Below are 17,553 nucleotides of genomic sequence, written 5' to 3'. Positions count from 1 at the left end.
ACATACACACAAATAAAACATTTAAAAATAATCTGCAACGTGAGCAATCAGGCAACTAGGCAACTAAGAAAGCCAAAGTTTCTCTATAGCAAACGCCTGCCCTCGCAGAAGAATAAGAACCCAAACTCACTCAGTGGGAGGCAGGAAGGGAGCAGCAGGAAGGTGGATTCTGGCTGCTCTCTGGTTACTGTGCACCCTCTAAGGGCATCAAAGTGGCCTCAGGTATACTGGTCCCCCAGGCTTCCAACCGAGGTTTCAAAAGCAAATCCTTTCTGGAAGAACATACTTTAAACCCAAGCCACAAGGAATTTCCATGGATAAGATTTCAAGAACATGGGTTCATAATAAAGAAAATAAAAATAAAAACATTAAACACAACGGGAATAAGCCACCACAAGCAAAGAGACAACAGTACAAAGAAGTGATAGAATCTGAACAGCAAAGACTACAAATGTTGAAATAATTAGTTACAGAAGGTAAAGTTAGTATGTTTAAAGAAATAAAGGAGGGAATTGAAAAACACTAGAAAGGAAGATCAGACTACATTGGAAAGCACTAAACAGAACTTCTACAGATAAAACATATAATCCTTGAAATTAAAAACATCAATGCAAAGTGTGGTGGCTCACACCTGTAATCTCAGCTACTCACGATGCTGAGGAGGAAGAAGTGCTTGGGCCCAGGAGATCAAGCCCAGCCGGGGCAACATAGTGAGACCCTGCATCAAAAATAAATTAATTAATCTACATTGAAGGTGGTCCTAAAAAACTCAATGTGGCTGAAGAGAAAAATTAGTGAATTGTTATATGGACCTGAAGATACTACACAAAAAGCAGCAGAAAGAGACAGAGACAGAGAATACGGAAGAAAGGTTGGATGAGACGGAACACAGAAGAACCAATAGAAATCTAACTGGAGTTCCAGTGAAAATAAAAAATGGGGAAGATTCAATACTTGAATAGAAAATGGCTAGAGTACCAATCTTCAGATCAGAAAGCCAACACATCCCATGCGGGATAAAGAAAATAAAGCCCATACGTAGATACATCACAGTCAAACTTTAGAGCAGACATAAAAAAGACAAAAAGATTTTAAAGTAGTACAAAGAAAACATATCGCCTAAAGTACTAATTAGGATAAAACAAGTGAAGCAGAAGAAAGTGGAACAATATTCTCAAGAGAGAAAATAACTGTCAATCTAGCGTTTTATATCCAGTAACACTATCTTCTAAGGGTAAGGGCAAAATACATTTTTTCAGGCAAAAATTGAGGGCTTTAACCTCAAATAAACCCTCACTGTAGGAATTTCTTAAGAATATATTTCAGCGGCCGGGCGCGGTGGCTCAAGCCTGTAATCCCAGCACTTTGGGAGGCCGAGACGGGCGGATCACGAGGTCAGGAGATCGAGACCATCCTGGCTAACACGGTGAAACCCCATCTCTACTAAAAATACAAAAACTAGCCGGGCGAGGTGGCGGGCGCCTGTAGTCCCAGCTACTCGGGAGGCTGAGGCAGGAGAATGGCCTGAACCCGGGAGGCGGAGCTTGCAGTGAGCTGAGATCTGGCCACTGCACTCCAGTCCGGGCGACAGAGCGAGACTCCGCCTCAAAAAAAAAAAAAAAAAAAGAATATATTTCAGGAAAGAGAAAAATCATCCAAAATGGAAGATCTGAGATGTAAGAAGAAATAATCAGTAAAGAAAATGTAGGCTGGGTACTGTAGCTCACGTCTGTAATCCCAGCACTTTGGGAGGCCGAGGGAAGTGACCACTTGAGCCCAGCGGTTCCAAGACCAGCCTGGCAACATGGCAAAACCCTGTCTCTACTAAAAATGCAAAAAATTAACTGAACATGGTGGTGCATGCCTGTAATCCCCACTACTTGGGAGGCTGAGGTGGTAGGATCATTTGAAACTGGGAGGCTGAGGCTGCAGTGAGCTGTGTTCGTGCCACTGCACTCCAGCCTGGGCAACAGGGGTGAGACCCTATCCCAAAAAAGAAAAGAAAATGTGGCCAAGTATTGATTGTACAATACAATAATAATAATGACTAAGTGGTTAAAGACACTACACACACACACACAAAACAAACAAACAGACAAACAAAAAAACCCAAAAATACCCAGAACTGAAGTAATGGAGAAATGTAACATATCAATTGGGAGGTGGACAGAACTGAATTTAAAGCAATCCCAGAGCCCTGTATTAATCAGAAGGTTAAAGATATTGATTAACTTTAAATATTTTAAAATATTCATGCTAAAAGTTCTAGGAGCAACACTAAATGAAGAAAAACAGAATGGGTAACTTCCAAATCATTAGCAGGGGGAGAAAATGGAATGAGGAGCAGGAAAATCAATTTAAAATAATGCTAGAAAGAAAATCTGAAAAAATGAGGCACACACAAATGTAAAACGAGATGATAGAACCAAACTCAAAAATGTCAATAAAAATGGGCTAAAAATCTTCAGCTAAAAGGTATAGATCATTAGCTCAAATTTAAAAAAGAAAAAAGAGGCCCTATGCTGTTTGCAAGAGACACTCCTACATAACAGGATAAAGAAAAACAGGTTAAAAGTAAAAGACTGGAACAAGTTATGCTATGCTGGTATAGCAATATTAAAATGAGATCAGATAAGATTTCAAGGCAAAAATCACTACTCCAGATAAACAGTCATTCAACATTCTACAGATTCAACCCATCAGGAAGATAAAACAATTCTAAATGTGCATAGTTCCAATAAAATACCTTCAAAATATATATGCCTAAAACTGACAGAGGTACCAGAAGAAATAGTCAAATCTACATTGGAATGGCAGATTTTAATACATCCCTTTCAGTATACAATTGATCAAACTGACACACACACACACACAAGTTTCGTATGGAGATATGACTTATTGGACATAAACATAGAACATGTGCTAATAATGGAAAAGACATATTTTTTGATGCACACATGACATTTTTTATTTTTACCTACTTAGTTATTTTTCATTTATAACTGAGAGAGATGGGGTCTTACTATGTTGACCAGACTGGTCTTGAACTCGTGACCTCAAGCAATCTCCCACCTCAGCTTCCCAAACTGCTGGGATTATAGTTGTCAGCCACCACGCCTGGCTGAAATATTTTTTAAAAATTGATATATACTAGACCATACAGCAAGTGTCAACAAATTTCAAAGAAGCAATATTGTACAGATAAATTCTCTGACCACAACGTATTGAAATTAACAGTCAACGTTGAGAGATAACTAAACACAAAAATAAAAAACAACCATCTTCTCTTTAGTTTGGAAATTCAAAGAACACATTTTAAAAATACCCATGGATCAAAGAAAAAATCAAAATGGCAATTAGAAAATACTTATACCTTAACAATAATTAAAATAAATAATACCAAAACCGACAGAATGCAAAAAGCAGTAGGGTGAGGAAAATTATAACCTTAAACTTGTATAGAAGAAGAAGAAAGGCTTGAAATAAAAGTACCCAATCTAGACAAAGAAAAACCGAATAAATCCAAAAAAGAAAGGAAATTATAAATAGCAGAAATCAATGGAATAAAGAATAAATGCAAAGTAGAGCTAACTTAAAAAGTTGATTCTTTGAAAAAAAAAATCTATGGTGAGATTAAGCAAAAGAGAAGTGATACAAATGAAATAAGGAATAAAAAAGGGACACAGTTACAGAAGATGTTTTGAAATATAACAAGGTATATTATGAATAATTCTTTGCCGATATATTTGAAAACTGAGGTGACGTGGACAAACTCCTAGAGTTGCCAAAAGAAATTCAAAAGGAAATTCAAAAGCTCAAGTCATCCTATTATCATTACGTAAATTAAATCAATAGTTAAAAATCATCCCCCAAGGAAAACACCAGTGCCAGATTATTTTGCAAGCAAGTTCCAACGAACATTAAGCAATAGATATTTCCAGTCTTAGATAAACTCTTTCAGAGTTTATCTGAAAGAGTGAATATGCCTCAACTCCTTTTCTGAGGCTAATGTAATCTTGACAATACACTAGATAAAGACAGAACAAGAGAAACGTGGGTTATAAACAAAGACACAAAATTCATAAATAAAACATTAGCTTGGCAACTCTAGTAATGTGTAAAAAAAAGTATCATAAGCAAGTATATTCAGAAATGCAAATTTTGTTCAAAATGACAAATTTATAGTGTAATTCACCACAGTAAAAAAAAAAAAAAGAAAAATTTTATAGTTATCTTAATGATGCAAACTTTTTTTAATGAAACTCAATAACCACTCATGATAAAATATCATAGCAAACTATGAATAGAATAATTTTGTTATGATAAAGCATATTTCCTAAGAAAGCTTTAACTAATATCCTATCAATTGTGAATCAGTAACATGGGTCCATTTAAAATACGAAATAACACAAAGATGCCTGTTATCATAACTTCTATTCAGAGGTCCTGGACTGTGCAATAGGACAGGAAAAAGAAAAGATACAATAATTAGGAAAAAAAAAAAAAACCACCAGTATTGACAAAAGATATGATTTGTGCATAGAAGAATCTATAAACTGTTAGAATTACTAATGCAGTTTATTTAGCAAGGTTGCTGGAAAAAAAAAAATCAAGAATGTGAAATAAATTGCATTTCCATATATTAGCAGCAAGTAGAAAATACATCCTATTAATTTGTAAAATTTATAACAGCATGAAAAAGAATCTATTCTATGTAGAATAAATCTAACTGAACAGGCATAAGAACTTTAGAGAAAAAAATCATAAAGGTATAATGAGAGGCACTGAAGATTTAAATAAATGGAGAACTACACACGCTCATGGACTGAAAGATGCAAAAAGGAAGTTTTGTTGTTAAGAGTTAGGGTCTCACTATATTCAGGCTGGCCTCAAACTCCCAGCTTAAGTAATCTTCCCGCCTCAGCCTCCTGAGTAGCTGGGACTACAGATACATGCCACTGCACCTGGCTTTCAATATAGGAGTATTAATCCACAACAAACTGATCTACAGATTCCATACAATTCTAGTCAGGAATCACAATAGGGTATCTTTTGTTCTTCTTGTTTGCACATCCGCTTGCAGTTTATCAAGCTGATTATAAAATTTACATGCAACTGCAAACAGCCAAGAATAGCAAAGACACTTTAAAAAGAACAAAGTGGGAGAACATGTGCTCCCAGACTTAAGAACTTACAAAGATATAATAATTCTGACACTGTGGTATTGCCATGGTACAGGAAAATATGAAATAGGACCAAGAGCCCCCAAAATAAACCCACAAATATTAGGAAACCTGATATATATCAGAGCTAGCATTTCATATCAGTGGGAAAAAGAGGGGCTACTAACAAGTGATGCTGGGATAACTGTTTATTATTTGAAAAATATTTAAATATATCTCTATCTCACTCCGTAACTCCAGATGGATTACAGACTCAAATAATAAGAATTAAATGTGAAACAAAAAACTTTAAACCTTTTAGAAAAAAAACCATAGGAGACTAGATGACCACAGAGTAGGGAGATAAGTCTTTAAGACACCAGATTTCATAAAAAGATTGATACATGTGATTAATAAGAATGGAAATTGAAAGAGAGTGAAAAGACCATCCGCGAACTTAGAAAATCTGCAACATATGTACTCAATACAAGATTGATATGTAGACTATATCAAGAACTCCTATGAAGAGAAGAAAAAAGGGAACCTAGTAGAAAAATGAGCAAAATGCTAAACAGGAAATCCATAAAATAATATATTCAAAGAGCCCGTTAAATATATGAAAAACTGTGCAACATCTTTAGTAACAAGGGAAACACAAATTTTTTTGTTTTGTTTTGTTTTGTTTTTGAGACAGAGTCTGGCTCTGTCGCCCGGGCTGGAGTGCAGTGGCCGGATCTCAGCTCACTGCAAGCTCCGCCTCCCGGGTTTACGCCATTCTCCTGCCTCAGCCTCCGGAGTAGCTGGGACTACCCCGCCACCTCGCCCGGCTAGTTTTTTTTTTTTTTTTGTATTTTTTAGTAGAGACGGGGTTTCACCATGTTAGCCAGGATGGTCTCGATCTCCTGACCTCGTGATCCGCCCATCTTGGCCTCCCAAAGTGCTGGGATTACAGGCTTGAGCCACCGCGCCCGGCCGGGAAACACAAATTAAAGTACAATGAGATACCATTACATACCTACTAGATTGGTGGAAATGACAAAGCATGACAATTCTAAATGTGTGTGAAGATGTGGAGGACTAGGGACTATCACACTCTGTTGGTAGCAATGTAATTGGAAACAAGCACTTTACAAAACAATGTAGCATGACCTTGTAAAGCTGAGCATGTACATACATATCCTATAAACCAACAACTTCACTGCTAGACATCTTAAATGAATTTGAGACATGTATAAGAATCTCCACAGCAGCACTGCTTGTAACAGCAAAGAATTATTAATGATCCAAATGTCTTTTTTAAAAAAAATGATGGTATAGTCACACAATGGAATATTATATAGCATGAAAATGACTCAATTACAGTTATATGTCACAAAACAAAGAAACCTAATACGAATTAAAAAAAAAAAAAAGTTAAAAAAGACACAGTATCATTCTAATTATTTAAAAAACTCAAGGCTGGGCACTGTGGCTCACACCTGTAATCCTAGCACTTTGGGAGGCTGAGGTGTGTGGATTGTTTGAGTTCAGGAGTTCGAGACCAGCCTGGGCAACATGGCAAGATGTCATCTCTACAAAAAATAGAAAAATTAGCCAGGAGTGGTGGTGAGTGCCTGTAGTCCCAAATACTTGGAAGGCTGAGAAGTGGGAGGACGAGGATGCAGCGAGCCGTTACTGTGCCACTGCACTCTGGTGTGGGTGACAAAGTGAGACCCTGTCTCAAATAAATAAAGAAATAAAAAGAGAGTAGCCTCCCCAAACCATAAAGATGAACACTACAAAGAATGATAAGAAATACTAAGGAGCACGCAGAGAATCATTTAATACCAGCTGCATAAAATACTTCTCACCAGGTATCAAATTCTACCTAGGAGAGAGAGGCCATTTAGGTCATTAGTTAAACTGATTTAACTTGTTAGTTTACAGTTCTTCCCTACCTTTTTCACAAAATCCACTCTAATTCTACCTGTGCCTCAGCTGTAAAATCAAGGTGAGGTTTAAGAACCCTTCCATCAGCCCTAGAATTTTGCAATCTGGCAGACGCACGGCTAAAAAGGTGAAGGATGTCCAGGGGGCAGGTGGTTAGCTCCTCCTGGAAGCATCCAGGATCAACTCTAAGAGTTCTAACTCAGTGGTGATCTCCAGGGGGACCACAATTTTCTCCCAGGAGCTGCAAACTGCTCCCCTAAACCACTGAGATAAACATGATTTCCTTTTTGCAAGAGATCACACAACACAAATAGGAGTGATCCTAAAACTCTCCTCCATGAATTATTTTGCATTTAAACCAGTCCAGAATCATAGGGAGTTTGGAGGATTTCTAGATACAACATGAAAAAGAGCCACCAGGACTTTCAAAGGCATTAACAAATGTCATTGATATGAAATATGAGAAGCAGCTCTAGAATGCTGATCAAATTTCACAGTTTGCTGGTTGTTGTTTAAATTTCTGGACCAGAAGGGTCCAAAGCAAAAACTATGCTTGCTGAAACGTGCCCAGGAGGGAATTCAGTGCATGCTTTGTGTGACTGGGATTCTTTTCCTCCTTCCCCTTAAACCTAGCTCTTTAGTATTTTCTCCTCTCCTCCCACTACAAAGCAAAATCTAATACTGGGTTTTGTAATTGCCTCCAAAGACCATGATTTCAAAGACAAAGGCCAACAGGTGCTTGGTCTTTAAATACGGAACAAAATACAACACTAGAAAAGATCAGCAGCCAATCTGCTCTCAAGTTACATAATTGGACTACAACCCTATCTTAATACCAAAGGTTGCCACCTTCCTACACTCCTGATACAAACATCTTCTCAAGAGAGGAGACAAGACAGCTGACCCAGAGCAGAACTTAGGCTGAAGGATGGGTTTTCCTGATGATTCTATTTTGACATGACCTTAAGAATTAATGTTTTCTACTACAGTCAGACCATTAATGCCTGACTTGCTTCATGTTCCATGGGAAGTACAGTTTTCACTTGAGGTTGTTGGAGATCCAAATAAAATTAAGCAGCCTTAGATGGTGATTGGATGAAACTCTTGTATAATTTGGTAACAGGTAGGGTGGTCTAGACTTGTAGTCCAGATGATGGCCAGCACTCTTGAAAGCCAATGGCTTTGCCAACAAATGTACACTGTGCTGAAAGGTGGCATGGATTCGATCTAAGCCTTCTCCTAAGGTTTTGGGGTACCTGAGGTTCCAGTGCTCAGGAAGGAAACCTGGGAAGGTCTGTGGGAGACAGGCTAGGTAAATCCATGAGGCTTTCCACGTTACTTACTTATCGAACGCCTACATAATGCTGACTACGTGCCAGGCACACAGCTGTGTGTGAATCCAAATAACCCATGAGGCAGACACACACTTTTCCTTTTGAGAAGCTCGTGGGCACTTCCCTGAGGTCACACGGCTGCAGGTGACAGACCCAGGAAATGTGGTTCCTGAGTTCACATGCGTATTTTGTTGGCTCAGTTGCTACAGAACAGGCCTTCCCCCCATCAGCTTTCTCCCAATCCTCCAGTGAGCCCTGGACATTTCATTCTTTTCTGCCACCTGATGAGGCATGTAGGGATCAAAAAGAGCCCTAAAGATTAAAAGCAAGGTGGCTGAGATCCAGGGGGGTTGCTGTGGCCCAACTCTGGGTTGGGGCAGCCCACGATGCTGTGAATGTAAGAAACCTAGGACTCCTCCTTCCCAAGAAGGCCAGCAACAGCTCTCCCAGGGCTATCATCATGGGTTCCATTCAAAGCAATCTCTGCAAGGGATTTCCCTGGGAAAGCAGCCGAAGACACAGGCATACAACTTTAAGATGTGTGGGTAGTTATTTTGAGGGTGATGTGTCTTGAGGACTTGACGCCCAGGCAAATTTAAAAATAAGCAGGTTTCCAACATCTAAGGATGGGCCAATCTTGGAGGTTATTGAGTAAAAAGTCAACACCGTAAAAGTCAATTACACTATTGACAGATACTCTTACAAGGAGATTTCACATCATAATTACATGCAAAGGAACCTAGCAAATAGAAGCTGTGTAATGATCAGCTAATAAAAGTAACACTTCATCTATGTCAATAACAGTTTCAGAGTTAAGACAAACAAACATGGCCTTTGCCACTCAGTGAAGGGAAAAAAAAATCCCTGAAAGACAAATATTTTCACTTAAGGAGAAGTCGCTTAGACTCACAAGGAAAACCTGTCACACAAAAGAGTGGGAAATTGGTCTTTAGTGGGTGCTAATGACTCTCCCACCCTCCCTGGGCCCCAGCTGAACAGACTGGGGCAGCAACCCCTGTAAACATTTGAGCATATACAGAACACTTGGGCACTGCCACGTGGTCTGGGAGATAACATTCTGTATTGTTCTAGTCTCCACTGGACTGCTTTCCCTTTCAGCCTTGGCTGAGTTTGGGTTCCACTGACATGTGGCCAAATTAAAAAATGTTAAAATTATGATGAATGTGAAAATGCAAAACAAGATTTTTTTTTCTCCAAGCATTTCTTAATGGGTTTTACACAGACACTGATTAGGCAAATGCCTCCATAGCTATGTTTGTGTTCCTTCTTTCCAAAAGCATCTCAGTGTCTGCTACTTGCGCTACAAAAAGAGGGCAAAGACACTACAAGCAAACCCCTAATTTCTAGAGCTTGCTACCCCTCTTCCCCTAATTTCTCTTAACACTGAGGGGGGCAAGTTCAGAATTGGCATTTGGACAACTAACTGCTAATGCACAATGGTTTTCTTTACTGGTTATCTCTCTCTCACTCTCTTTTTTTCTTTTTTTTTGAGACAGAGTCTTGCTCTGTCGCTCAGGCTGGAGTGCAGTGGCCGGATCTCAGCTCACTGCAAGATCTGCCTCCCGGGTTCACGCCATTCTCCTGCCTCAGCCTCCCCGGTAGCTGGGACTACAGGCGCCCGCCACCTCGCCCGGATAGTTTTTTGTATTTTTTAGTAGAGACGGGGTTTCACTGGGTTAGCCAGGATGGTCTCGATCTCCTGACCTCGTGATCCACCCGTCTTGGCCTCCCAAAGTGCTAGGATTACAGGCTTGAGCCACCGCACCCGGCCTTTTTTTTTTTTAAATTTGTTACAGAGTCTTGCTCTGTTGCCCAGCAGGCTGGAGTGCAATGGCACAATTTCGGCTCACTGCAACCTCCACCTCCTGGATTCAGGGGATTCTCCCATCTCAGCCTCCTGAGTAGCTGGGACTACAGGCACATACCATCATGCCCAGCTAATTTTTGTATTTTCAGTAGAGATGATGTTTCACCATGATGGCCAGGCTAGTCTCGAACTCCTGACCTCAGGTGATCCGCCTGCCTCGGCCTCCCAAAGTGCTGGGATTCCAGGTGTGAGCCATCATGCCTGGCCTCTTTACTGGTTATCTCTATTTATGCAAATGGTAACTTGCCGAGTTTCTGCTAACTATGGTTGCACATTTTACCAAAATGATTTTGTTCAAAATTCCTATGATGCTCAGGAAAGTCACTCTTTAATTAGACTATATGTGCCTTTGTAGTGGCAGACATGAAGCAAGCTGTGCCATTACAAAGCTATTGCCACTCAAGTCTCAAACCCACCCTTCTACTCTGTTTCCCACACTGGGGCTGGACTTTACCACCGGGCTCCATGTGAGGCTCTGCCACCAGGGGGTGCCATAGAGAGACTGAGAAGGTGGTGGAGGAAGATGGAAGTGGCTGGCTCCTGCCTGTTTCGTGTTCTTGAGCCACCCAGCAATGCCTCTGCACCTCAGCAGCAGCATTCATTCTTGGCATTGCCAAACCCAGTTTGCAGCTTTTCCAGCACCTGCAGAACTATGTTCCCTTAGAGGCACCAGCACCATCAGAGGCTGCTTCCTAGCCCCTGCCCCCCATGCAAAGGTGAGTTTCAGCTCTGCCCTTTGTTTCCAACCTCTTCCCTTTGTTCCCTCAGTCCTAGAGGTGGTAGCTGCCTCCTGCAATTACTCTCTCCATGACACCCTGAGTTATCTCTTTACCTTTCAGTTACCTAGTTAATAACATCCTACCTGGTTCACAGGTTTGCTTTCTTTCTAATCATTTTGATTTCTACATGGTCTCACTCTGTCACCCAGGCTGCAACGCAGTGGAGCAATCTCAGCTCACTGCAGTCTTGACCTCCCAGGCTCAAGGGATCCTCCCACCTCAGCATGCAGAGTAGCTAGGACCACAGGTGTGTGCCACCATGTCCAGGTTATTTATTTATTTATTTTTTTAATAATAGAGATAAGGTTTCGCCATGTTGCCCAGGCTGGTCTCAAATTCCTGAGCTCAAGTGATCCACCCACCTGAGCCTCTCAGTGTTGGGATTACAGGCGTGAGTCAACGTGCCCGGCCTCGGCGAATTTTTGAACTTTCTGTAGAGCTGGGGTCCCTCTATGTTGCTCAGGCTGGTCTCAAACTCCTGGCCTCAAGCGATCCTCCTGCCTCAGCCTCTCAAAGTGCTGAGATTACAGACATGAGCCCCACCACACCCAGCCCTGGTTAACATTAAAGTCTCTCTGTTACTTGGTATGGTTTCTGTCTCCCTACTGAACCTGTCTGAGACACAAGTCTGGCTCAGAGGCTGTTTTGTTTTCTTTTACTTTGGAAGGAGCCCAGCTGAGGCACTCACTGGACTGGATGAGTGGCAACTTTCAACAGAAACAAGACTGTTTTGCTGCAGTGCTTTGTTATTCTCTAACCAGAAAGAAACCATAGGTAGTTGAAATAACACCTCAAGAGGGAACTAACCAGTAAAATTTGTCATAATAAATATCATGAGAGTAAGAGTTAAAATAAGAAGGTGGCTCCTGTTGAAGGTCAACCTGTTGTCTGCCAGGCTTTTCTGTGCCCTTCTCTAAGGCATGGCTGGGCCTATAGTGAAAGCTACTCTTGAAGGCACTAAAAAAGATGGTCAAGAGGATAAATTATAAGTCTATATTTAGAATCTGCTAATAAAAATACATTGTTGCTGCAAGCAAAAATAGTTCACAGTCTCCAAGTCTTCTCAACCAAGAAGGTAAACTATGAGGCAACACAGGAAAGATTTTAAGAAAGAATGAAAAACAGAGTATGTCTTTTTCAAAAATGTGAGGCAAGAGCGTTGGAATTTTGGCTTCATGGAAAGAGGCTTACCACTTAGGAACCCAAGAATTACTGACCTGAGAGTAGCCAGGAAAGATACCGGAGAGGGACAAGAAAAACCTTTCCACGTATTTTTGGAAAATATCCCCATGTCAGATTAGTAGAAATGCTAAGTGGTTTTATAATTTGTTACTACTCTAATTACTAACAACTTCCCATCTTATCAGAAGCTATAGACCTTTGCTCTGAAGATTACGGGACTTGTCCTGACAACAGCAGGAGGAGTTAAAAGACAAGCTCGTGGAGAAACTGCACACGGCAGGGGAGTTTGACCTTGCTTCTCCCTCAGGCCCAGCTAAACACACTTTCCGGGTTGGTTTCCTTTTGGACATAAAACACTATGAAAGCAAAATGGCCTTCAGGTGCAAACCTGATCTGTAAATGCAGAAGGAGAGGGATGGTGCCTTCAAGGGGTGCAGCTCAGTGAGACAGGCTTTTTCTAAACAAGCAACCAGGGCCTGGCACCTGCAACAGTGATGAGGCATCAGCCAACTTATTGAGACCTAGCCCTCATCCTCAGGACGCAAAGTACCCAGGACAGAAAGGGACACACAGAGAAACTGCTACCACACAGGATCACTCATTGAAGGGGTACAACCAAAGCATGGGGCTAATCGGTTCACGGTAAAGAGAAGTTTCTCTGCTGCTGGCCTGGCTCCCAGACCACATTAAAAAATCACCTTTGTGCCAGATCTTGAAGGACGTGCTGCTTTGCATATGAGGGTGAGGGGAATCTACACAGAGAAAACTGAATGAATAAGATGGGCCAATACTGGGCATATTTGGGGAACACATTTGGCTCAAGGAGAAGGAAGGACTGTCAGGGTGGTGCAGGGGTAGTCACAGAAGGGGCTTCTGCAGACAGCTGGAGGGGCACGGTGTTAGAACACCGGTCTGGCAGTGGTGGATGGATGGACAGGAGTGGGCGCAGAAGCAGCTAGCGGACGGAAGAAGGCTCCAGCGATGGTGCCTGGGAGGGCTGTGGGCTGGCGGCGGACCCTGATCCGGGGCTGGCAGTGGAGATGGAGAGCATGGAGGAGAGAAATGTCCCAAGGAAGGGTTCATGCAGCTTGGCAGCTGACCTCATTCTTGGAAGCAGGGGAATGATGCCACCTGCTATTTATAGACCACGTACCAAAGCTCGCCTCACATCTCATTTTGCATTTGATTTTCCCTGCAACCCCTGGCAGGAGGCAGTTTTCACAGATGAGGGAACCGAGCCCAGAGTCACAGGATAGGGGAGGGACAGGGCTGGTTCTCGCGCTAGGCCTGTTAGCCTAGAATCCAATTAATATCCTGCCTTCCATTTCCTTCTACCCACCTCTTACCCTGCCTTCCTAAAATAAAAAAAATGAATTTAACTTGCCCCCATCTCCTCATCTGTAAAGAGACCGGGATCTGGTGGCCGAGAAAGAGAAGGTGGCATTCGGATTGGGAGTTCTTGGGGTTACTTTCACATTTCTGAGCACCCAAACCAGGTGTATTGTCGCCACTAGCTCGAAGCAGCTCCTCTCTGTCTCCAGAAGGGACCCCGTGGACAGAGAGCCGCCCTTCCCACTCCCCGGGCTGGCTCTGCCGGGCACACGCTCCGCTTACCTTATGGCTGCCGTCACCCCAATGGGAGTGATTGGCAGCGGCCGCACGCCAGGAAACAGCCCTCGGCTCAGGACCCGCGCTCCGTTTTGGATCACTCCTGGAGGAACTGAAAAAGCAAAGGGGAGAAAGACACTGCACGTGAATTCAACTGTGAAGATTTCCGTTCTAAGTCAGAAATTCCGGATGGACCAATAAGCGAGAAAGAGACAGAGGGCAGAGAACATGTGTGGAGCAGAGACAGAGAGAAACACACACACACACACACACACGTGCGTACACATACACACACACAGGCACACATACAGCCACATAGACATGCACAGACACACACGCACACAGTCACGCACACACACACGCACGCAGACACATATGCACACACCCGCACATACAGACACGCACACACACATACAGACACATGCGCACACACACACACACACGCAGACACATGTGCGCACACCTGCACAGACATGCACACACACAGACACACGCGCGCACACACACACACGCAGACACATGCGCGCACACCCGCACATACAGACATGCACACACACACACAGACACACGCGCGCGCACACACACGGGGAGAGAGAGACAGAAAAAGATACCCAGAGAGTAAGACAGAAAGATCAGCTGGTAAGTAAAAATCAGACTAGCAGCTCACAACCAAAGGATTAATGCCTAGGTTTAAAAAAAAAAAAAAGTGAGTTTTCAAAAGTAGGCTTTAATATTATTTTCTCACATTTATTAAACATAACCTTTTTCCTTCAGTCAGACCCTAACAACAACTCAAAAACCCCAACCTTGTAGGACAGACACCAAGTGACCAAACAAAAGCACCTTCCCATGCTTTGCCATGGGCAGAAGCTGAGAACACCTTTCCATTTATCTTTAATCCAACAAGGGGAAAAAAATGACCCAAATTGTCTCATAAAAGCCGATTTTACAAGCTACTTGGCACCTCAGCACACACTACACAGTTCATCCCCCAGGGGATCCTCGTGGCCTGAGGAAAGGCCCCTCCCCGGGGTACCCTCTCAAGCAAATCTCCTGAGAAGTCGCTCCTCATCCCACCTTCTCCTAAACACACACATCCCTGGAGCAACCCTAAGATCCTCTTTCACCAGCGGCCATCAGATCTTGTCCATTCTCCATACAAACTCCAAGATCTCCACACCAATCTGATTTTGTCTGAGGGTTACCTAAGAGCTGAGAAACGCAGGGAATCGCTGATGTAACCTTTTCTGACCTTCCATACAGCAATTTCATCTGGTTCAAACTAATATTCTGCCATCTGCTGTATCTACCAAAAACTCCCTGTGTCTGAGGGGCAGAGGAGCATCACTAAGTGAGAACACGGGTGAGCTTTCATCTGAGTTCTCTGGTGTGACTCTGTGCAGGTCTCTGGATCTCTGTTTCCCTCTCTGAACACTGTTCTCCCAACACCCTGTCTGCCATCATGAGTTCAAGACTCCCCAGAGCTCTGGCTGTGCCCATATAGTCCCTGGCACAGTCTCAGATAGTGGCAAGGTGGATAACTAGTGCTTTTTCAAACAAAGACAATCGAAAAGGCTCTAGAAAACTATGCATTCCAAAATGAAAACCACTCGGGACATTAGGTGTGTACGCCAGTATTACATGGGTAGAATGCAAGCTTTTCATAAAACACATTGCCATACAGACTTTTTACTTACATAATTTTTAGGTATCTAAGGACATGTTTTCTTTCGCCTGACTAGTTTTTTGTATTTTTTAGTAGAGACGGGGTTTCACTGTGTTAGCCAGGATGGTCTCGATCTCCTGACCTCGTGATCCGCCCGTCTCGGCCTCCCAACGTGCTGGGATTACAGGCTTGAGCCACCGCGCCCGGCCAGGACATGTTTTCAAACCTTGAATCAAACATCACATAGGATGAACGTCCACTATTGAATACGGGGTAATTTTATAGACTGTCAATTCTTTGGGTATTCTGAACCTCTTGCTAATAATTTTTGCCATTTATTTTCCCAGTTTGCGTAAGGCCTTTGTTACTAGGTCTTACAAAAGGTAGGATGGGTGAGAGAATGGAAACTCTCGCCTAAGTCAGTACTACTATTACAGTCCGGTGTTCCATAATCTCCTGTCACCCTAATTAATTGTGAGGGCAGGCAGACCCAGATCAGTAGCTCCTACCATTCCTGATTATCAGCCTGATTCCCGCTAACAGACCACCTTATCTGAGGCAGGAGACTTACCAAGTATCTTTAAATCATAGAACTGTTAGAATGTGGTATGCAGCGAATTATCATGTCTTACACAGTTGATGAATTCTCTATAAGGAAGAATGTCTAAAGTTTATATTACCTAATTTATCTTATCTGATTTCAAGATTTCCTATAAAGTTACAGGAACCAGGATACTGTCATACTGGTGTAAAGTCTAGACATACAGACCAATCGAACAGAACAGAATTCGGAAACAGAGTCACACACATGTGGTCAACTGATTTTTGACAAGGGTACCAAGACAATGCAAAGAGGGAAAAGCAAGTGTTAGAGCAACCAGAGATCCATTTGGGAAAAAAATGAACCTTGAGCCTTACACCTCATACCACATATAAAAATTAGAAATGGATTGTAAACCTAAATGTAGGAAATAAAATTACAAAACATCCAGTAGAAAATATAGGAGGAAAAATAGCAATAATTCTCAAGGACAGACATATGCAGAAGACGGCAGAACTCTTGTAGACAGATGCTTTGGATGAAATGTTATGTGTGTTGCCTAAAACGATAGCTTTTCGTTTGCCCGTTTTGGGGATTATGGGAGAGGGTCTGCATAATTTTGGCGTACGGCAGTCTCTTAGAAATGGTCAGATAGCCACAGGTTCAGCTGAATTCTGATCGATCTATCTGTCTCTAGGGATGTAAAGCAGAGCAGCGACTTAGTCTGATATAATGAACCATGCTGATAAATAACTTAAATATGTAAAATCTCTAATACAGTTTAATTCTTGTCAGTAAAAATTATTACAGTCCCTATACAGATACTAAAACTTTTACCAAGTACTTTCCTATGTATTAGATGATGGAGACATAAGGTAACTACAGGCAAGAGGGAGGGGGAGATCGAGAGAGAGAGAGAATTAAGGAGGCAATGAAAATATACTATAGTAAGTGCTAGGACAGGGGGCCTAGAGGCAGAAAGGATGGAGACACCTAACCCAAACTAAGGGGTATTAGGGAAGGCTTCCTGTAGGAAGGGCCATCTAAACTGGAGTTCAAAGGCAGAAAAATGGCACATACAAAGACCTGGAAGTGATTTTTTAAGGATGCACAATGTGCTCAAGGAACTAAAAGGTTGCTTGGTACAGCATACAATCCTAGCAGAAATGAGATGTGTTTGGACTTTATCCCATGGGTATCGGGAAAACCATTAAGGAGTTTTGAGCAGAGAAGTGCTCTGTGCCGCAGCAGCTGACAGCCAGGCTCTGGAAACCAACCTAGGTCTATAGCCCATCTCTGTCAATTACTCATCATGTCTGCTGAGCAAGCCACTTAAACTCCATAAGATGGGGGACAAAAATGATATTTACCCAGAGTCTCTGGAGACTTAAGTCAGTTAATGAAGGCACGAGTATTTGGAAAATGCATGTTAGTTATCAATATCGTCATCATCAACGCGATCAA

At 42.1% G+C, this 17,553-nt stretch overlaps 1 protein-coding gene across 8 annotated transcripts in view; it reads right to left on the bottom strand.

Moving 5' to 3' along the window:
• The window catches only part of FOXN3 (forkhead box N3), a 465,438-nt gene that overhangs the window by 11,588 nt on the left and 436,297 nt on the right, over positions 1-17,553 (bottom strand). For all 8 annotated transcript variants that reach the window (XM_033191647.1, XM_033191646.1, XM_033191642.1 and 5 more), the window contains one exon: positions 13,889-13,994. In XM_033191647.1, the coding sequence (XP_033047538.1) occupies positions 13,889-13,994 (106 nt within the window). The remainder of the gene's footprint in view (positions 1-13,888; positions 13,995-17,553) is intronic.

This window comes from Trachypithecus francoisi, unplaced genomic scaffold (assembly GCF_009764315.1).
Source record: "Trachypithecus francoisi isolate TF-2019V2 unplaced genomic scaffold, Tfra_2.0 Lachesis_group3, whole genome shotgun sequence".
NCBI lineage: Eukaryota > Metazoa > Chordata > Mammalia > Primates > Cercopithecidae > Trachypithecus > Trachypithecus francoisi.
The sequence above is the reverse complement of the archived record's forward strand: the minus strand, read 5'-3'. Positions and strand labels throughout refer to the sequence as shown.